The sequence below is a fragment of the Photinus pyralis genome, unplaced genomic scaffold (assembly GCF_008802855.1).
Source record: "Photinus pyralis isolate 1611_PpyrPB1 unplaced genomic scaffold, Ppyr1.3 Ppyr1.4_LG6, whole genome shotgun sequence".
Taxonomy (NCBI): Eukaryota; Metazoa; Arthropoda; class Insecta; order Coleoptera; family Lampyridae; genus Photinus; species Photinus pyralis.
Genome location: NW_022170663.1, coordinates 39,658,981 through 39,680,371, shown reverse-complemented (window position 1 = coordinate 39,680,371; position 21,391 = coordinate 39,658,981). Strand labels below are relative to the sequence as shown.

At 35.7% G+C, this 21,391-nt stretch overlaps 1 protein-coding gene across 1 annotated transcript in view; it reads right to left on the bottom strand.

Annotated features, from left to right (window-relative positions):
* LOC116174979 (GTP-binding protein GEM-like) overlaps positions 1-21,055 on the bottom strand; it is a 41,979-nt gene extending 20,924 nt beyond the window's left edge. The window contains exon 1 of the mRNA XM_031493019.1: positions 20,974-21,055. Within this exon, the coding sequence (XP_031348879.1) occupies positions 20,974-21,030 (57 nt within the window). The 5' untranslated portion in view covers positions 21,031-21,055. The remainder of the gene's footprint in view (positions 1-20,973) is intronic.
* Positions 21,056-21,391: the final 336 nt, after the last annotated feature.

Here is a 21,391-nt window from a genome sequence, read left to right as displayed (position 1 = left end):
TTCCGTCTCAGTAATGAAACTTAAATTGTATTTTATCCTTAAAGATAATGAATTAGGGTGTAAATGGAGAGCTTTAAAAGTTTTCACTTGAGATTCTTAAAAAGATTTCTCCCTAAAACAAGCGCCTCTTTCAGTTTCTCATTTCGCGTATTAAGTTCTGCGAAAAATAGGTGCTTACGTCTCCTTGCAAAGAATATAAGATATCGATATTTTGTGTTTGATGTTAGATAAATTCCTTTGTGATACCAGAATCGCATGAAAATAGGCAATGTTTCGCAATACTATCGTAAATAAAGCTTCACATATACATGTTCCTAAAAATTATGAGCACAGAGATTTTTATAAAGTTTCCTTTGAAGAGTCGTTCTATTACCAGCAGGTGGAACAACATTATAAAAGAGAAGAAAACCGATATTGTATTGATATGTCAATTGGGAAGAATTTCGCAGATTATCTGTAATTTACGTATTAAACAATATAATTTAAATGTACCTTATGGGGTTGCTGGAAGTCCATTTTTTGGTATAACTTCCGCTACTAAATTTGGTAGACTGACCGACAGACAAACATTGCCTTTTATATGAAGAGAAAATAATTCTTTTTATTGCGATTTGAACTCAAATTCGTTTAACGTTTGACAAAAAGGTTACAATAAATTAGTGCTTACGAAGTATGTATTTTTGAAATGACGTGATTTTGAAATGCGAAAATGCATTGTTCGTTTGTAGGTACGTCTAAACTGCTGTTGCGAGTGAATCATGAATTTAAGAAGAGGGCTGGATTCGAGTGGGTGTAGGTACGTTAATAGCACTTGAAAACTCAAATGCAACTTTGGCTAGAGACCTAACTAAAGCTAAACTGTTAAACTAAACCCAAGCATTAGCAGCAAACTTAGGAAACCATGCATAGCTTGTAGGTAACTATATTGATGTACAGTCTTTGACAAAAGTAATGATCGTCGAATAGGTAAATCCAGTAGCATATCCAACAAACGTTTGAATATATTGTGCAATTTGGAAATGCGAACCGACAAATGGTATCTCCTCCTTGAAGAAACCGACGAAGCCCGATGTGATAGGCATGTTGGTTGCTTATGCTGCAGAGTTGAGATATTAGGCGATTATTACTTTTGTCAATGACCGTACCTACTTCAGTATTGGCAGATTATTGCTTCTATTCATGTTCTTTGGGTGGGTCCGTTTTATAAAACAAATTGCGAGAAAATAATAAATTCTCTTTCATTGTTGTAAATTTATTTACTATACGGGGCCTAATTTATATAGCTCGTTTTATTGCAAATATTTCATTCTGATGTACAGGTGTTTATATAAGGATTTGTTGATAAGGAGGTAACTTTCTGTTGAGTCATATGTTTAGAAATTTATTTTCTCTTCATTTAATAACATTTCCATGAAATAGGAAACCTTATTTCACTTTCGATGTTCCCACAAAAAATGTGGGCAGAGCGCATGGAAAAGCTTTGTAACAGCGGTTTATAACATATTCTACACATGCTTGCTGTCGGTGTAAGCGACTTAAAGAAAGTGGGTTATCAATGACAATATTTCCATCACAACAGAGAACGTGCCAACAGTAGGTTATATAAAATAAATCATATAAGCTGTATTACCATTCGGTATCATTTCATTAATCTACCAATCAGGAATTGTGCAAATAGTAGAAAATTAAAATTCACGAATATAGGTACGTAACACACGGGAAAAACAATCAATCTGCAGCATTATTGCCGATCTGTTATATAAAATGTAAACAAATTCTCTATTCGACTTTGGGAACGACTAAATTAGATCAGCTTTCTCATATTATTTTTAAGGGTAATGCCTAATATTTACTTCATATCCCATTTTGATGCCAAAGCTTTATTATATAGGTTTATTTCCTTTCCTAATAAAAATTTCAGTGTATTTATTTTGGATGTAATTGGAAATGTATTGGACTTTGTTGTCCAAACAAGCCATAAATAAGTAAAATGGAAAATGGACACTTTCGGTACAGAAACCAGTCGTTTTATTAAGCTCTTAACCTTTAACTATGAAATCTAATGGATTTATTTGGTCTGTAAAAGATATCTAAAGAAGTTTGACGATAGTAACTCGCACCAAACGTTTAAATTGAGTACTGGTGTTAAATGTCATTCCAGTGTGTACCCTTGTTCTCGGAGGGTTCACTGTGGCTATGGATGACAACTCTTTTATTGTGAAATTTTTTGTGAATTGCATAGGTGAACTGACAAACGTTATAGCATACTCCTCCTTTAAAATGAGTTTTAACTCGTTTTAAACCTGAACATATATAACATCACTTGCTCCACAGGTAGAACGCACACATTGCGTACTACCCATTTGACCACTCCGTTACCAGTTATAAAGATTATTTCGACGCCAACGCCGCCAGAACTCTTGTAAGCTCTTGACGGTTTATCTCAATGCATTCTGCGAGGGGATCTGAAACTGTACCCCACCTTCTTCCAATTTGAAGATCGGAAGGCGTAAGTGTTCATGGATCATTCGGGTTAAAAAAGAGTGAAGTGAGCGATCTAGAATTCAAAATTGTATCTCTTTGAGTGAGGACTGCAGTGAACTGTATACATTTTGTGCTTATGCATAAGTGCACACAAATGTATCATGGTAATATTTTGACTCCTCTTCCTCAGCGATCCTTCAGGATTCAGGGCCTGCATAATCAATGCCTACCAATTGAAATGGGAATGCTGACTCCGCTCTGCAGGGTGGTAAGTTTCCCATGGCCGGTGCAAAGAGATTTGGATAAAATTTCAATATTGTCTAGTTTACTTGACCTGCCCATTTAATCTTGAGCTGCTGTCGGTGAATCTGGCATAGATACATCGCACAATCCATGATAGTGTATTAGGCTCATTTGAGAATTTATGCTATTCTCCAATTATATCGTCTTCACAAAATACACCCTTTTGTTTGGCACATCATTAATTTTAAAAAGATCTTCGTTGAGTGAAAATAAGATTGAATCGCTGCTGCTACACGAGTCCCCTAGGAGCTTCATATCTTCCCTTTCTATCACGAAATTCGATTCGTTCGGCGTACTTGCTAAGACGTAGGTAATCAGCGGATTACTATTGGATGTCCATGAAATGCTACTTCAAGAAAAATTACATTAATCTGTTGCTGGATACTGATGAGCTTTGCCAAGTTGTCGTTGCCTGTTAAAAGATCATCTACGTATATGTCTTCGCGAATTGAACATTCATCCTTTGGATGATTATTCTCGTATAAAAGGATCTCGGCACCGAAACCAATCATCAACCTTTAGCCTTTATTCTATGAGTACATTTAAAACAACCTCTTCGTTTCATATCTTAAGTGCAATTAACAAATCTCCTTATTCATTATTTGTGCCACATAACATTGCAATAATCTTAGTAAGCACAGTCACTTGCAATCAATTCGTTAACCTACATACCTTAACTAATAGACACACAGGGAATTTATATCATTACACTCGTTGTTGTCGTTGGGTGAGAGCAAGTGGAGACTCAACTACCAGAACTGGCAATTCCAACTTGAGCAATCCTTTGCTGCATGGTTGGGATTGAAACAATTGATGCACAGGGAAAGATTCTACACATAGCATTTGAACATGCTTAGATACTTGACCATACATTGCTTGCTCCTCAAAGCCTAGTTTTGGAATTCCCTTGCCCTTCTCCTTAATCTTAATGATTTTCAGGAAAGAGACTCTCTTCTGAAGACAGTTCAGAAATTCATCGAGTATTAAAGTCGTCTTCATCAGAGTAGAACCTATCTCATTCCTTTAGAATGATGGTTATGAAGATAGAATTCCCCTGCTGTGTAGGCTGCTTCAGGGACTGGAGTGCGCGGACGTTCTCTTCAACCGTGCCGATTAAACGTCGGGAGAGACACAGAGCCATAATGTGTTTGCGCAGACGTACGCGCTTGTTATTAGCTATTCCCACGCTACAGTGTAATTATACAGGGTGTTCTGTTGAAAGCATCCCACCACGGATTTATCGAAAACCACTGATTAAAGGAAAAAACGCCGAGACACGGCAAAAGATTTGTCAAGGAGAACAACTTTTTAATCAAAAACTACTTCACTCCCTTTCGCCCTCTGCCCTCAGGGTTATTCCCTTAAAAATTTTAAATGACAAGTGGTGTCGTGTATAATAGCTTGTTTGAAAGGTCTTTCGAAGTTCTTTATTTTGACGTTTGATTTTTTTTAAATCGGTCGATTCGGATTCGAGAAAAATCTTTAATTTATTTAATCGAGCTATTTTAATTTGTTCAGATACAAAACAAAAACAAACGAAAATATCACTTATTGGTTGCGATTTTATACAGTAAACAAAGATTCTTGCGAATGATGTTTGATTGCCGAATAAAACTTAATGCATTATTTATAATAATCTATTGATAACAGGATTTTTTTACATACTTAAATATAATTATATCATATATAATACGCAAGACAACGATTTTTACAGACTACAAGACAATTCCCCTGTCGCTCGTAAGAACCCTTTTATTATGCTAATAATTCTATTGATTAAATAAGCGTATTTAAATTAAAATTACACTGAAGAGCTATTATGAATTAATGTTCAACATTATTTCTACACATCATTTATTAGGAATCCTTCCGTTGTATATAAAGTTATTCAATAAACCCGCTTTAATAAAAAAAATGGTAATTGTATGAAGATACCGTCTGTAAATTAAATGCGTCAGAATTTCTCAAAATTCCAAGCGAATAATAAATGAAGCAAATGAAATTGTCTCTGAAATGAAATCAAATTTTATTACACTACCGACTTCGTCACAAACGAACATTAAACATAACGCTTACTGGGTCCAACTCAATTCATTAACAAAAAAGACACAAGAATTTAGTCAAAAGTCTTCCTCTGTTTTAATTTCGTATACGATAACGAACGGTCGACTGTGGTTAACTAACGAAATAGTATATTAAGATACAAGTGTATAATCAAGTCTTTAAAGCACGCGCAACGAGTTTAAGGGCACGACGCAAAGCGGAGTGCCTTTAACGTTGCAAGTGCTTTAAAGACCAATTATACACGTGTATCTTATAGTATTTTTATTATACCTGCAGTATAATTTAAAAATAGGAAATACAATGAAATCATATTGACGTTATACTCGAATACATGTCTAATTAAGTGGGCTGGGTGTTCGTAATTTCACGATTGCCATGGAAATGTCACTTGACGTTTACTTATAAAAATCATCGTCTTTATGAATTAAACGATTTCCATTGAAAAAGATAATACACCGTCCATTAAATCGATTGTTGTAAAATCTAAACAAACGTTGGTAGGTGTAAAATCCAACTCCAGTAAAGCCTATATAAAGAATATGAAAAGTTGTTTCCATGGATGAATAGGAAGTTACTTACGAATACAGTCTTAAATGCATCCATAATGCTGGCATATATGAAGGAAATGTCAAAAGTATTTAAATCTTCTATATTTTGGTGCATTCATTCAAAACTTTAAAGCAATGCTGCGATTAAAAAGTGGAACAGATTTGGAAGCATACCCTAAATTACGCGCGGTTGTGAAAGTTTCAACCAAAGGATAGGTACAAAAGCCAAAGAAATGTTCTGCATTTACAGAAAGCGACCTAAGAGGATTTTTTATTTCAACCCCAGATGACAGTTTCAAAAGTCATACTTGAAGTATCATTACCTAGCAACTTTAAAGCACGTGTGTTTTAAAGGCCTTTTTTCGTACGCATTTGAGTGTTTTAAACGGAGATTGTGATTCAGGTATAATAAAATAGTACATTATATATCAAGGTAGAGAAGTCCACTATTATTGCCTGAGCACCAAGATTACATCTCGAGGCGCTTGCGCCAAGGGGTGTAAGGTGCGAAGGCAATAATAGACTTCTCTACCGTGGTATATATACTATTTTTTTCACTACTAGCACTTGAAATCCTGTAAATTAACATATTATATTGATAAGAAAGTGAACGGTTGGACAGAATTGTTTGTTTCTTAATTTAACATGTCAATCAAGTACGTAGTCAAACAGACCGTATTTTGTTCTGTCATTGAGATATTTTCAAAGAGTAATTTCGTTCGATTTTTTTCAAAATGTGATAATTTTAGGTATGTCATTTTTGTGGAAATGGCAGATGGTGGCAATTATTCATTTTAGGGAACTTGTCCAAACGTTTATTGAGCGAAATTTCGGGTTGTGTTTTCTAAAAGGGACAGCGTGACAGTTCTCATTTTTGACTACTAGTTAATAATGTCTACATTATTAACCACTTTGAACAAATGCCGAGAAAGCCTACTTTACAAGTGGAAAAAAGGTTAATAATCATGTCATCAGACGCTAGTAGTGAAAAAAAACTTTTATCACCATAACGGACCATAAATCTCCAAAAACTCTCGAACGCGCTGCTTTTATCACTAGTCACTTACCATGATTTGCTCTAGCATCTGTATATTTAGGTTTTCAGTGAAGGAAATGCATCAAAAATGTACTTACCCTGTATGTAATCCTTCATTATAACGCTTCTACAGTTAACACCCTTAAAATAAATATCTACTTTTATGGGACCCTTTTCTTTAAGAAATAACTCTCGCGTCCCAAAGCGATGTAAAAAATAGCATAAATATTTCACTCGTCTTATACATAAGAATGATTTATAAAAATTTTGTGCTCGAGAAAACTCGACTTTGATGCCTGGGATGATGTATCCCCTCGTATCTATAATTCAAACATAGGGATTAGTATCGTAGAAGGCATACGAGATTAGGAAAGAATCTTGTGTTGTAAGGGATAACCTATTTTTTGTCGTGCAACAATTTTATTTATGAGTAGGTACGCGCTGGGAAAAAAGGTTTTTTTTTCGTTTTAAACGAGCAAACTTAAATATTTACCACCTCATTCTGTATTCCTATAGTGTTTATTATAACCATTTTTATATCGTAATCACATACAAGCCATTTTGCATTCGTTCTTGAGTTCCGCAGTGTAAATATGCCAGATGGGATTTATGCATGTATAAGTGGGTAACTGACAAACGATTTATTTTGTGTTCAATTGTATTCTTTTTCCAATTTTCTATTCGTTTCCCATGTAGTCAAGATTTATAGTGACTGTTTCAACTGCAAGAATAATATACAACATGATTATTTAATATTTCACATTAGCATGGTGTAGTTGTTTGTAATGGTGACAGGAGACCCAGAGTGTTCCTTCCCTCCATTATGAATAATCGCCATTTATTTAGTTTGACTGTAACAATGCATTGGTTTCAATTAGGATTGTGTTATTATATGTAAATTACTGTAGGCTATTTCGAGCAACACATTCGTTAGTTTAACCCAATTTTTGGGTTTTATTAATTTCTAAACTTTGAAGATTTAGATTTCTTGGTAATTAATCGATCGATTAAAAAAAATGTAAGAACACCGTTTGTATTTGTTTATTATCTTTAGTTACCCAACTTAGACCGTTGACTATTTCAAGGTGAGCAATCTCAAGCGGAGGATTACTCACAATGTGGAATACATTTCTTATCACTTATCGGGGTGAAAGTTGTCTGTATTCGCCATGATAGTGCCATAGTGGACGGTGCGAAAATAATTCTTTTAGTTAGGTGTTGGTATTTGCAGCGCTCTTTTGTATAGTTGTGGAAAAGGTGAGTTTTCTCATTGAGTAATCTTGCTTTTGTTTGATTAGGGTAGTAATTAACATTGCGGTACTCGCGTTCGACATTATTGCGCCAGTACTCGCGTGGGGTACTTATAATGCCGGAATAAGGGTATATATTGCAACAAAATAAACGCATTTGTGTCTTAATTGTAATTATTAACAGAATGCAAACGTGTAATATTATACGTAAAATATTAAGTATATTTGTAAAAGTCAATCAGATTCTGAAAGTGTATCATCTTCCTCGCCTATAGCTTTGAAATAGATTATTTTTTATGCTTCTTGCACGTTCATTTTGAGTACTTATTCCATACAAAGAGAAGCACTCTAAGACAGTATGGGAAAGTGATCTTTGGTACGGACATTTTTTTGTGGTACCTGGAGCTTTCAATACTATATCATGTGCTCTCTTTTTTGATACAAGTGGTTGTATCTTGCTCCATTTCGTAATGTTATCTTTTCGTAAACTATGTGGATTTGCACTATCACACTTCACATATGGCTTGTCGCAAATAGCCAACTCCGAAAGATTGAACTCATCTCCACTTCCAAAATACTCAAAAGAGGCAGTGGGGTACTTAAGTGCCCCACGCTAGTACTGCAGTGTTAATGAGATCTCTTACTGGGTAAACTAACCTTGCTTTATTAGTTTAATAATAAAGTAGTGAGATTAGGTGGTGTTTTGCGTGCCTTAGCTCCCCTTAGCACATGCTGATGTTTGACCAGTCACCCTGCCAGCGCTAGCCACGTTCCTTGTACTTAGTGATGCAAGTCATCTCCTTTCCCTATAGTAGAATATTATGCGAGCCATGTCCTTTAGTATCTTATTCGAGGAGTGTTATGTGTGTTATAATAATAATAATAATAATAATAATAATAATAACAAAACAGATACTTCAGTCCTACACAAAACAGTAACATATGCAGACAAATCTTACACACCACTTAACCTACACGAAACTAATATACTCCCACCTCCATCCAAACTTACATACATCACAAATAACATACAGACATGGAACCAAAAGCCGTTACATGGACGATTTCCGCAAGAGGTTAGTCAGGATTGTGTTGATTCTATAGCAACGCACACTTGGTTGTCTGAATGTGATATCTTCCCGGAGACTGAGGGTTTCATGTTAGCAATACAAGACCAGGTCATTAATACACGCAACTATAAAAAACACATACATAAAGACAAAACAGTGACAAACGATTCTTGTCGACTCTGTTCACAAACATCAGAAACAATCCAACATATAATATCGGCATGCACACGACTTGCACAAACTGAATACAAACATCGACACGATCAGGTAGCTAAAATCATACATCAAAAATTAGCACTTAAACACAATCTCATAACAGATAAGACACCATACTACAAATACACGCCACAGATCATACTTGAAAACAACACACACAAATTATATTGGGACAGGACACTACTCACAGACAAAACTATCCACAATAATAGACCAGATATTACACTTATAGATAAAACACAAAAATCCATTTGTATTATAGACATTGCCATACCCAACACTAACAACTTAACTAAAACACATGCAGAAAAACACCGCAAATACACCGATATAGCTATCGAGCTTAAGACGCAATGGAGAATGAAATCTACTGCTATAGTTCCCATTATTGTTAGTGCTACCGGAGTTATACCAAAGACAATACACCACAATTTACAACTATTAGGTTTAGACAAAAACACATACAAACATTTACAAAAAGCAGTCATTATCAACACATGCCATATTGTTCGTAAATTTCTAAACATAACACAAGATACTACATACACAAATGATCCACAACGTATACATGTAAACAACAGTACTCGCTCACAACACGGTACACAACATACTGTAATATCTCCACCTCTAACCCAAACAAACACACAAATACAACTTACCGAACAAACAAGTACAACAAATGATACAACATATACTACAATCAGAGATTCACCTCTGAAGCAAACCACATTATCACAACCCATTAGTATTCAACCCAAACGCAAAAACCTAAACAGCACTTTAGACTCACAACATGACACACAACATACTGTAATATCTCCACCCTTAACTCAACCAACCACACAAACACAACTTCCTGAACAAACAAACGCAATAAATACAAGTAACGCAACTTGCACTACAAAGACAGGTCCACCCAATAAAGTTACACGTCCTAGCACAGTTAAAAAACACAAAACTCCTTCTTCACATAAACACACCACGGTATCACAACCCACTCGTATTCAACCGAAACGCGAAAACCTTAACAGAACTACACGCTCACAACATACTGTAATATCTCCACCAAAAACCCAAGCAACCACACAAATACAACCTCAAGAACAAAGAAACACCACAAATACAAGTAACGCAACTTGCACTACAAAAGACAGGTCTACCCAATAAAGTTACACGTCCTAGCACACTTAAAAAACACATAACTCCTTCTTCACAGAAACACACCACATTGTCACAACCCACTCGTATACAACCGAAGCGCAAAAACCTTAACAGCACCACAGGCTCACAAAATACTGCAATATCTCCACCAAAAACCCAAACAACCTCACAAATACGACCTCAGGAACAAAGAAACACCATAAATACAATTAAAAAACACAAAACTCCTTTTTCACATAAACACACCACGTTATCACAACCCACTCGTATTCAACCCAAACGCAAAGCCAAAGAAACACTTACACAATAAACTCTATTTAATAACATTACAGGAATTATTATAATGATATTTTTGTTTTGTTTTCTTCTTTCCTGATAGCGTTGACTATTGGGGCAATTAATAGCTATGTTGGTAAGTATGAATTACATACTATCTCTAGATTTCCAATGTGAGTGTGTGAATATTTATTTTATTTTTTATTTTTCTTTAGAACCCTACATAACTTCACCAGACACAGACACAGACACTAATCGTTACTTGATTTAATCCGTGCGATTAGTTAACCAGGCTAGACCTGAGTTCTCACAAGAAACACCGACCATAATAATAATAATAATAATAATATGAATGAAGAGACCTTTGTGCCTGCTTCTCAACCGCTTGTGGATGGGACCAGCGCAAAGGAAACCTCCAAAAGACGTATGAAATGGGACGAAGGGATGAATCGCTTCATTTTCGGTACGTATCTGGAGATCACGAAGATGGAAACGGACAGGACAGCATACAGAGGTAAACTATATCACGCGTTCATTACACAATACCCACATTTAGCACACTTAACAGAACAACGCATTGCAGACCAACGTAGAGTTATCATTAAAAATACACTCCTTACATTAGACACACAGGAACAAATCAGGCACGAAATTGAAGCACTACTCAACACAAACAACACACTCGCCGTACAAGATAATACATCCGTTCTAAACAACTCTGAAATACAGACATTTGCGACACTCCAGCAATCGATAGATACAAATAATCACACGAACCAAACACTCACATCCCTTCAAAAAGAATTTGACAATGCATTGTTAGAATTCTCAAACACTGACCCAACGCAAAGACCACGAATACCTAAACAAAGTCACACTACAAAATTACGCACACTGTCACAAACATTAAATGACCACATTTTACCAAATTACATTAACGATAACACAAGCTTACATCAACTACACTTTGTTGTGTATTGCGGTGCGGTTGCAGTTTCTAGATGCAACGGTGCAAGAATAGCAATAAACAAACAACAGCACACAACAAAAAAACGCTCACCCCCGGCCTGGGAAAAACGCCTGATAACTCGCATCGATGACATCAGACGTGACTTAGGTCGGATTACACAATACATACAAGGAACTCGTTCTTCAAAACTAACACGACAAGTACAACACATAACTACAAAACTAAACAATCACACCACACGAGAACAAAATACAAACTATAACGAACATAGAGATACACTGACACAAAAACTATCAATATACACAAACCGTCTAAAACGCTATAGGGAAACTGCAGATAGAAAGCGCCATAACACACAATTTAAACATAACGAAAAACTATTTTACAGATCACTAACACAAAACAGCACTAATGAAAAACTCATTCCACCATCTCTACACTCACTCCAGCAATACTGGTCTGACTTATGGACCAAAGACATTAAACACAATCCACAAGCCCCGTGGATTACCACAGAAACCACACGCACTGAATACATTACCCCTATGAATAACACAAACATCACTACAACAGACATCATTCAAACTATTAATCACTTACATAACTGGAAAAGTCCAGGCATTGATAACATTCACAACTTTTGGTGGAAATATTTTACCTACACTCACTCTTACCTTGCACAACAATTTACTGAACTTCTTAATTCACCAGATCGCACTCCTGCATTCTTTACACAAGGTATCACTTACATGCTCCCAAAAGACAACAATACACAAGACCCATCTAAATATAGGCCAATTACATGCCTTCCTACAATATACAAAATCCTTACATCATGCATTACAAACAAAATATACCAACACTGTAGTGATAACAACATTCTACACGAAGAACAAAAAGGGTGTACCAAGTATTCCAGAGGCTGTAAAGAGCAACTCATTATAGACTCTGTTATACTTGAACAATCCAGACATAACAAACGAAACATACACACTGCATACATTGATTATAAAAAAGCATTTGATTCAGTACCACACTCTTGGTTACAACAAGTACTCTCAATATACAAAGTCAGCAACAATATTACACAATTCCTCAATTACATAATGTCACGTTGGAACACTACGTTAACACTTACACTAAACGACACAAAACTTATTACCGACCCAATACAAATTAAAAGAGGAATTTTTCAAGGCGATTCTTTAAGTCCGCTCTGGTTTTGTCTTGCTCTTAATCCACTTTCATATTTGTTAAACACTACTAACTTTGGGTACAATATTAAACACAACCACGAAATACATCACAACATTACACACCTGTTTTACATGGACGATCTTAAATTATACTCTTCCACATGCATAAAACTAAATCACCTTCTACACATTACCGAAACATTCTCACGTGACATACAAATGGACTTTGGAATCGATAAATGTAAAACACAACACATCACAGCTGGAAAAAGACAACTTTTAGATTATGAGCTAGAACAGGGTAATTTAATAAATTCCATGGACGAGAATGAAACTTATAAGTATCTTGGTTTTCAGCAAAACACACACATTAAACATACGAGTATAAAACAACACTTATTACACAATACCTACAAAGAGTACGCAGTATACTTAAAACAAAATTACACGGTAGAAATACAATCAAAGCTATTAACACTTATGCCACACCAGTGCTTACATACTCTTTTGGGATTATACGTTGGACAAATACAGATTTAGAACAAATACAGAGAAACACACGTACACTATTAACAAAACACCATATACATCACCCTCACTCCTCTACTATACGACTTTACCTTCCTCGTTCGGAAGGAGGTAGAGGACTTACAGATATAAAACTATTGCACCAAACACAAATACACAATTTACGACAATACTTTTATAACAAAACAGATACTTCAGTCCTACACAAAACAGTAACATATGCAGACAAATCTTACACACCACTTAACCTACACGAAACTAATATACTCCCACCTCCATCCAAACTTACATACATCACAAATAACATACAGACATGGAACCAAAAGCCGTTACATGGACGATTTCCACAAGAGGTTAGCCAGGATTGTGTTGATTCTATAGCAACGCACACTTGGTTGTCTGAATGTGATATCTTCCCGGAGACTGAGGGTTTCATGTTAGCAATACAAGACCAGGTCATTAATACACGCAACTATAAAAAACACATACATAAAGACAAAACAGTGACAAACGATTCTTGTCGACTCTGTTCACAAACATCAGAAACAATCCAACATATAATATCGGCATGCACACGACTCGCACAAACTGAATACAAACATCGACATGATCAGGTAGCTAAAATCATACATCAAAAATTAGCACTTAAACACAATCTCATAACAGATACGACACCATACTACAAATACACGCCACAGATCATACTTGAAAACAACACACACAAATTATATTGGGACAGGACACTACTCACAGACAAAACTATCCACAATAATAGACCAGATATTACACTTATAGATAAAACACAAAAATCCATTTGTATTATAGACATTGCCATACCCAACACTAACAACTTAACTAAAACACATGCAGAAAAACACCGCAAATACACCGATATAGCTATCGAGCTTAAGACGCAATGGAGAATGAAATCTACTGTTATAGTTCCCATTATTCTTAGTGCTACCGGAGTTATACCAAAGACAATACACCACAATTTACAACTATTAGGTTTGGACAAAAACACATACAAACATTTACAAAAAGCAGTCATTATCAACACATGCCATATTGTTCGTAAATTTCTAAACATAACACAAGATACTACATACAGAAATGATCCACAACGTACACATGTAAACAACAGTACTCGCTCACAACACGGTACACAACATGTAATATCTCCACCTCTAACCCAAACAAACACACAAATACAACTTACCGAACAAACACGTACAACAAATGATACAACATATACTACAATCAGAGATTCACCTCTGAAGCAAACCACATTATCACCACCCATTAGTATTCAACCCAAACGCAAAAGCCTAAACAGCACTTTAGACTCACAACATGACACACAACATACTGTAATATCTCCACCCTTAACTCAACCAACCACACAAACACAACTTCCTGAACAAACAAACGCAATAAATACAAATAACGCAACATGCACTACAAAGACGCCCTCACCCAATAAAGTTACACGGCCTAGCACAGCTAAAAAACACAATACTCTTTCCTCTCAGAAACACACCTCGTTATCACAACCCACTAGTACTCAACGCAAACGCAGCAACCTTAACAGCACTAGAGGCTCACAAAATACCGTAATGTCTCCACCAATAATGCGAGCAACAACACAAACACAACCTCTAGAACAAATAAACACCATAAATACAAGTAACGCAACTTGCACTACTAAGACAGGTCCACTCAATAAAGTTACACGTCCTAGCACAGTTAAAAAACCACTACAAAGACAGGTCCACCCAATAAAGTTACACGTCCTAGCACAGTTAAAAAACACAAAACTCCTTCTTCACAGAAACACACCACATTATCACAACCAACTCGGATTCAACCGAAACGTGAAAACCTTAACAGAACTACATGCTCACAACATACTGTAATACCCCCACCAAAAACCCAAGCAACCACACAAATACAACGTCAAGAACAAAGAAACACCATAAATACAAGTAACGCAACATGCACTACAAAGACAGGTCCACCCACGCCCTAGCACACTTAAAAAACACATAACTCCTTCTTCACAGAAACACACCACATTGTCACAACCCACTCGTATACAACCGAAGCGCAAAAACCTTAACAGCACCACAGGCTCACAAAATATTGCAATATCTCCACCAAAAACCCAAACAACCTCACAAATACGACCTCAGGAACAAATAAACACCATAAATACAATTAAAAAACACAGAACTCCTTCTTCACAGAAACGCACCGCGTTGTCACAACCCACTCGTATTCAACCCAAACGCAAAGCCAAAGAAACACTTACACAATAAACTCCATTTAATAAAATTACAGGAATTATTATAATGATTTTTTTTTGTTTTGTTTTCCTTTTTCCTGATAGCGTTGGCTATTGTGGCCATTAATAGCTATGCTGGTAAGTATGAATTACATACTATCCGTAGATTTCCAATGCGAGTGTGTGAATATTTTTTTTTTTTTTTTTTCTTTAGAACCCTACATAACTTCACCAGACACAGACACTAATCGTTACTTGATTTTAATCCGTGCGATTAGTTAACCAGGCTAGACCTGAGTTCTCACAAGAAACACCGACCATAATAATAATCATCATCAACAATCATTATCAACACATGCCATATTGTTCGTAAATTTCTAAACATAACACAAGATACTACATACACAAATGATCCACAACGTATACATGTAAACAACAGTACTCGCTCACAACACGGTACACAACATACTGTAATATCTTCACCTCTAACCCAAACAAACACACAAATACAACTTACCGAACAAACAAGTACAACAAATGATACAACAAATGATACAACATATACTACAATCAGAGATTCACCTCTGAAGCAAACCACATTATCACGACCCATTAGTATTCAACCCAAACGCAAAAGCCTAAACAGCACTTTAGACTCACAACATGACACACAACATACTGTAATATCTTCACCCTTAACTCAACCAACCACACAAACACAACTTCCTGAACAAACAAACGCAATAAATACAAGTAACGCAACATGCACTACAAAGACGCCCTCACTCAATAAAGTTACATGGCCTAGCACAGCTAAAAAACACAATACTCTTGCTTCTCAGAAACACACCACGTTATCACAACCCACTCGTATTCAACCCAAACGCAAAGTCAAAGAAACACTTACACAATAAACTCCATTTAATAAAATTACAGGAATTATTATAATGATTTTTTTTGTTTTGTTTTGTTTTCCTCTTTCCTGATAGCGTTGGCTATTGTGCCCATCAATAGGTATGTTGGTAAGTACGAATTACATACTATCCCTAGATGTCCAATGTACGTGTGTGATTTTTTTTTTAAGGACCCTACATAACTTCACCAGACACAGACACAGACACTAATCGTTACTTGATTTTAATCCGTGCGATTAGTTAACCAGGCTAGACCTGAGTTCTCACAAGACAACACCGACCATAATAATAATAATAATAATAGTGCCTTTATTGCAGTGAAAAGAGTTCTTTGTAATACAAAAATATGTAGAGGTGAAGTTCAGCGAATGCTGCTCTTCCACTTAACCTCTAGGTTTAATTACAATAAGTAAACTTTGCAACGTCAAACATAGATTAAATATGCTGTACATGTGTGCGAATCTTTAATGGGGTAGTAAACAATATAGAACCATAATGTAGATTGGTAACATTTCAAAAAGTACACACAGATAAAATTAAAAAAAAAATAATAAAATAAAATAAAATTGGATCCCGGTAAAACGCATTGCTAACAGAGGGTGTTATTTTGGCTATCCAGAAGGTATGACTTAAGTTGTTTTTTAAATCTCACTCCGTCTAATTCTCTTAATTTGGCGGGGATATTGTTCCAACTTACCGCGATGTTGTACGAAAAAGATCGTCTTAACATGGAGGTGTTATGTTTGGGGGTTGTTAATAATCCACGAAATCTTAGATTTAGATTTAGATGTGTATCAGTCCTAAAAGTAATTTGGAATATAAATACGGAGCGGATTGTGACTTAATAATTTTATTATATAGACATAAAGGGTGCAAATCACGTCTATTTCTCATGTTAAACCAATTGGCACTAATAAGTTTATTAGAAATGCTATGAACAGTTCTGGGCACGCCATATATCAGCCTCAAACAGGCATTTTGGGACACGTTGAATACGTTGTGTGTCCCTCTGGTCTAAATAGGGTCCATATATTACATCACAATAATTTAAGTGCGATAAGACCAAAGATTCACATAACGTTTTCCTAAGGCTTGAATTGAGAAAGTCCTTATTTTGATAAATTAGGCGTAGGTAATGAAAACCATTTTTAATACATTGATTAACGTGAGATTTAAACCTTAAATGGCTATCAATAACCAAACCTAAGTTTCTGATCTTTTGGCATACTTCCAGATTCCTACCCTGAACCTTTGAATATAAATATTCAAAGCCTGAACGTTAATCTTTACATGTGGAAGCGTTTCTTTATAAAAGTATTCACTGCATAGCAACATCACTTTGGACTTTTTCGGGTTTATTTTTAACGAATGTAATTCAACTAAATGCACAAACGATTGTAGATTTCTGTTTATTATATCGCACGCTTGCTTAACGTCACGTGGAGGAAAAGAATAATACATTTGGGTATCATCTGCGTACATGTGCATGCGCAAGTCCTTGATACAGCCTCCAATGCTTGAAGTATAAATCGCAAACAAAATAGGTCCTAGAATGAATCCTTGCGGAACACCGCTGGTGATATCCACATATTTGGATTTATTATTCTTGTAGACTACGGCCTGTTTACGATTAGTCAAATAACTCTCAATGAGTGAAATTGATTGAAGGAACAAACCACAGTGTTTGAGAATGACCAAAAGCAAAGCGTGGTCAAGAGTGTCAAATCAAGCAGAACTAGGATTGTGGCAAGTTGTTTATCTATTGCTGAGAAAATATCGTCGGTGATTTTAAGTAGCGCAGTGACTGAACTATAAGCCGTTCGAAATCCTGATTGGTGTTCAGGCAAAATATTGTGAGTTGTTAAGTAGCTTCTTAATTGTGTATCCATAATACGTTCCATGACCTTAGACAGCCCTGGAAGAATCGAAATTGGCCTAAGGTCTTTGTAATCGGAAGCGTTATGAATCTTTTTTAGAGGTAAGACGTGAAATTTTCCAATCAAGGGGAAACTGAGAACTCCTAAAGCCGAAGTTAATTACGTGCGTAAGTATAGGTAATAAGTGCGGTAAACAAAGTGTTACCATGGTGACATTAAGTCCATCAATTCGTGGGAGTGGATAGCAATCTTTCTTAGTCACGTCATTGAGTCGACTATAGTAAGGATTATTGCAAAGCATTATTATTGTTTACGGTTTTCTACTTGTTGTAGAACCCCTGTAACATTTGAGGCGAGTTGATAGATAGTCTCATCTATTGAAATTTAATCACGCAGAAATGATTCTCTCTTTCTCTCTCTCTTATCTAAAAGGTAGGTAAATTTTTATGCCATCAAAGAAGGTTTAGGGTTGAAGTTCCATACACGTTTTATGTTACATACTGAAAGGTTCCACCCTGTATATACAACTTCCGACGATACATACATTTTTGACAGTTGACAACCATGCAATTTCTAGGTGGGAAAAAGCTGCCTGCGCCATCTAAAAAGCACGAACGGGGGTTACATTGATCATCTTGTCTTGAATGGCGGTCGTGAATGCGTAGCTCCAAAAATGTTTCTTGTTATTTTGGGTTATTTAATGCAGGTAGTAATTTTTGCATTTTTTTATATCGTATTTGTGTTCTGTATGCCGCATTTTATATTTTTTGTGTGTTTCAATCTTTGTTTTTGAAGTTTACTTGATTTAACCGCACCGCAATTCAGAATCATGTTTAATACCGTTATAGTATTGTTTATTGATGTTGATTACTTGGTCTTGTCCCTTTATTTTAATATGTGGAAATTACCGATTTGATGTATGTACTGACTTGTTGTTTGTTACTAACAATTTTCTCCGTGAATGAAGCAGTCACGGGGGTGGTAAAAACTGTAGTCAAATTTGAGCTACGACACCTAATTCCGTGATTGTCTTCGAGATTCTACTGTAAGCTCGAAACCCCGACTGCTACCCATCTTGCAGGAGCGGGATTACGCTAATCAAAGCTCTTCAGTTCAGAATCTATGTGCGATAAATGAGTGGCGATTCAATAATTTCCACATATCTTGTTTTTAGTTAAATTTGCCTATAAGGCCAGGTAATTTTCCATTTTGCTTTTAACAAAAAGACTTTATTGCACCAAATATGAGTCACATCCTGTGTATTTCACCCTTTCTTAGAATCTTGGTACCTGCTTACCTGACCCATAATTCCGAAACATGTTTTTAACCTATATGTTACTTCTTAAAGTTTACCTGCTACTTTTTGTGATGGTATAATTTTATGTTACGCATTCACATCATTACAAACAATTAATTTTACAACACAATTTTATATTAATTTGACGGCTGGTTTTTTTATTGGTAAGTTCTTTTTTTCCCAGCCTATTTCCATTTTTATTCGGTGAACTACCATTTTCAAAGTTTATTTTTGCAATGTAATTTATTTTGGACTTAAATTTCCGAGCTTTTACAGTCATAATATTTTAACCAAATACGGGGCGCCATTATCGTTCTTGTCGCACCGGTATCTACTATGGGCAATGGTTTCCATTGACTAAACCGTCTACACAAATCGAACCATTAGTATTGGGTGCAGAGACGAGAGAGTGGGTTCTTGAGCCAGGAGGTCGATATTTGCCCCTTTTCATCGACGTTCAGCAGGTCTTTCATTGATCCTGGAAATGCCCAATTTCTCCGCAATTCCAACAACGGAGCTGTTTCTTTGTTTCCATAGCATTGACAGACTGCTATTTAAAGTTGAATTTTTTTAGGTTCCCCTCACTAACTGCCAATCTTACAAACCTAAAAGACATTTAAGTCCCAACCAAGAGAATTGATGTATAATTGAAAATTCCTACGTTACAATATGACATTAACCATTATGCCTGAAATGTGCAATAAAGGCCACTTTGCATAACATTCCGGTTCCAGTTCACGATAATGTAAAGTTGCTGACATTTTCAGGAAACGTTATTCTGTCACCACAAGCAACGAAAGGTAACATGAACAGAACAGAAGCTCGAGTTTAATGCTAAAAGTTGTGGGAATTAAATACTTTAGAAGGCAATTAACTAAACTGAAAAATTGAGTACGTGTTTCGCACATTCCTGTGACGCCTAATTAAACATTCGTCAAACAGTAAAGTCTCTCGAATTCAGAAAACTCGCAGAAATGAATATAAAATGAGATTTGGATTAGAGAAACTTCGTGACATTAAAAAGTATCACCAGCAGTTACTAAAAATAGTACCAATGATGTCGCGAATAACAGAACGATTTATTCCCGTTAAAGGGAACACATTCGTTTCGACACAAATATATTCCAGAATAAATTTTCGAAATCCAAGCACGGAAAATTCGTCATTGTCAATACAATTATCGTTTCACCCTCATCTTTCCACGAAACTGTCATGTAAGAGCCCATTTTTTGGGTAAGTAGAGAAATTCGTAGGCATAATTTATAAAATTTCATAACCAACTTGTTAACTTAATTTAAAATTCTCTTTTTATGCAAGCTGAAGCTAATTGAATGTTAATTAACCTCCAAGTTAACAGGGCACCGCATTAATTTCCAATTTATGTTTAATCTAAATTAAGAGCTTATTTTTTTGTGTGTCTGAGCCATATAAACCCTGTACCCGCATCGACCTACTAAAGGAAAATTAAATTTGTATTCTAAAATGGAAATGGATCTTACCTTTATAGGATTTGTGACGTTTGCGAAAGTTAATTCGGATTCTTCCCCGTTAAGCATAATGGAAACTGATTGCTCCCCAAGCGCATCTGAAAGAAAATACATTGGATTAAAATTACATGAGTAACAAATAAGACTTCTATAAAACATCCTGCAATGCGCCAATACGCCCTGAAATGATTTTTGTGTTAATTGAATGGTAATGTATTTTTAATGAATTTTAGGAAACAACTGCGTCTGCTCTGTGCTGCGATGCGTCCGGGCGTTTGTAATTAACACTCTTTTTCATTAGTCCGATTTGGCGCATTTGTTGTTCGGAAACTATTTTTTTAGGTATCCATTTTTCCGAACAGAAGCGCCCGATACGTTCAATTATAGTCAGATTGAAAAAAAAACAGATAAAAAAAGGCTGTCGGTTAAT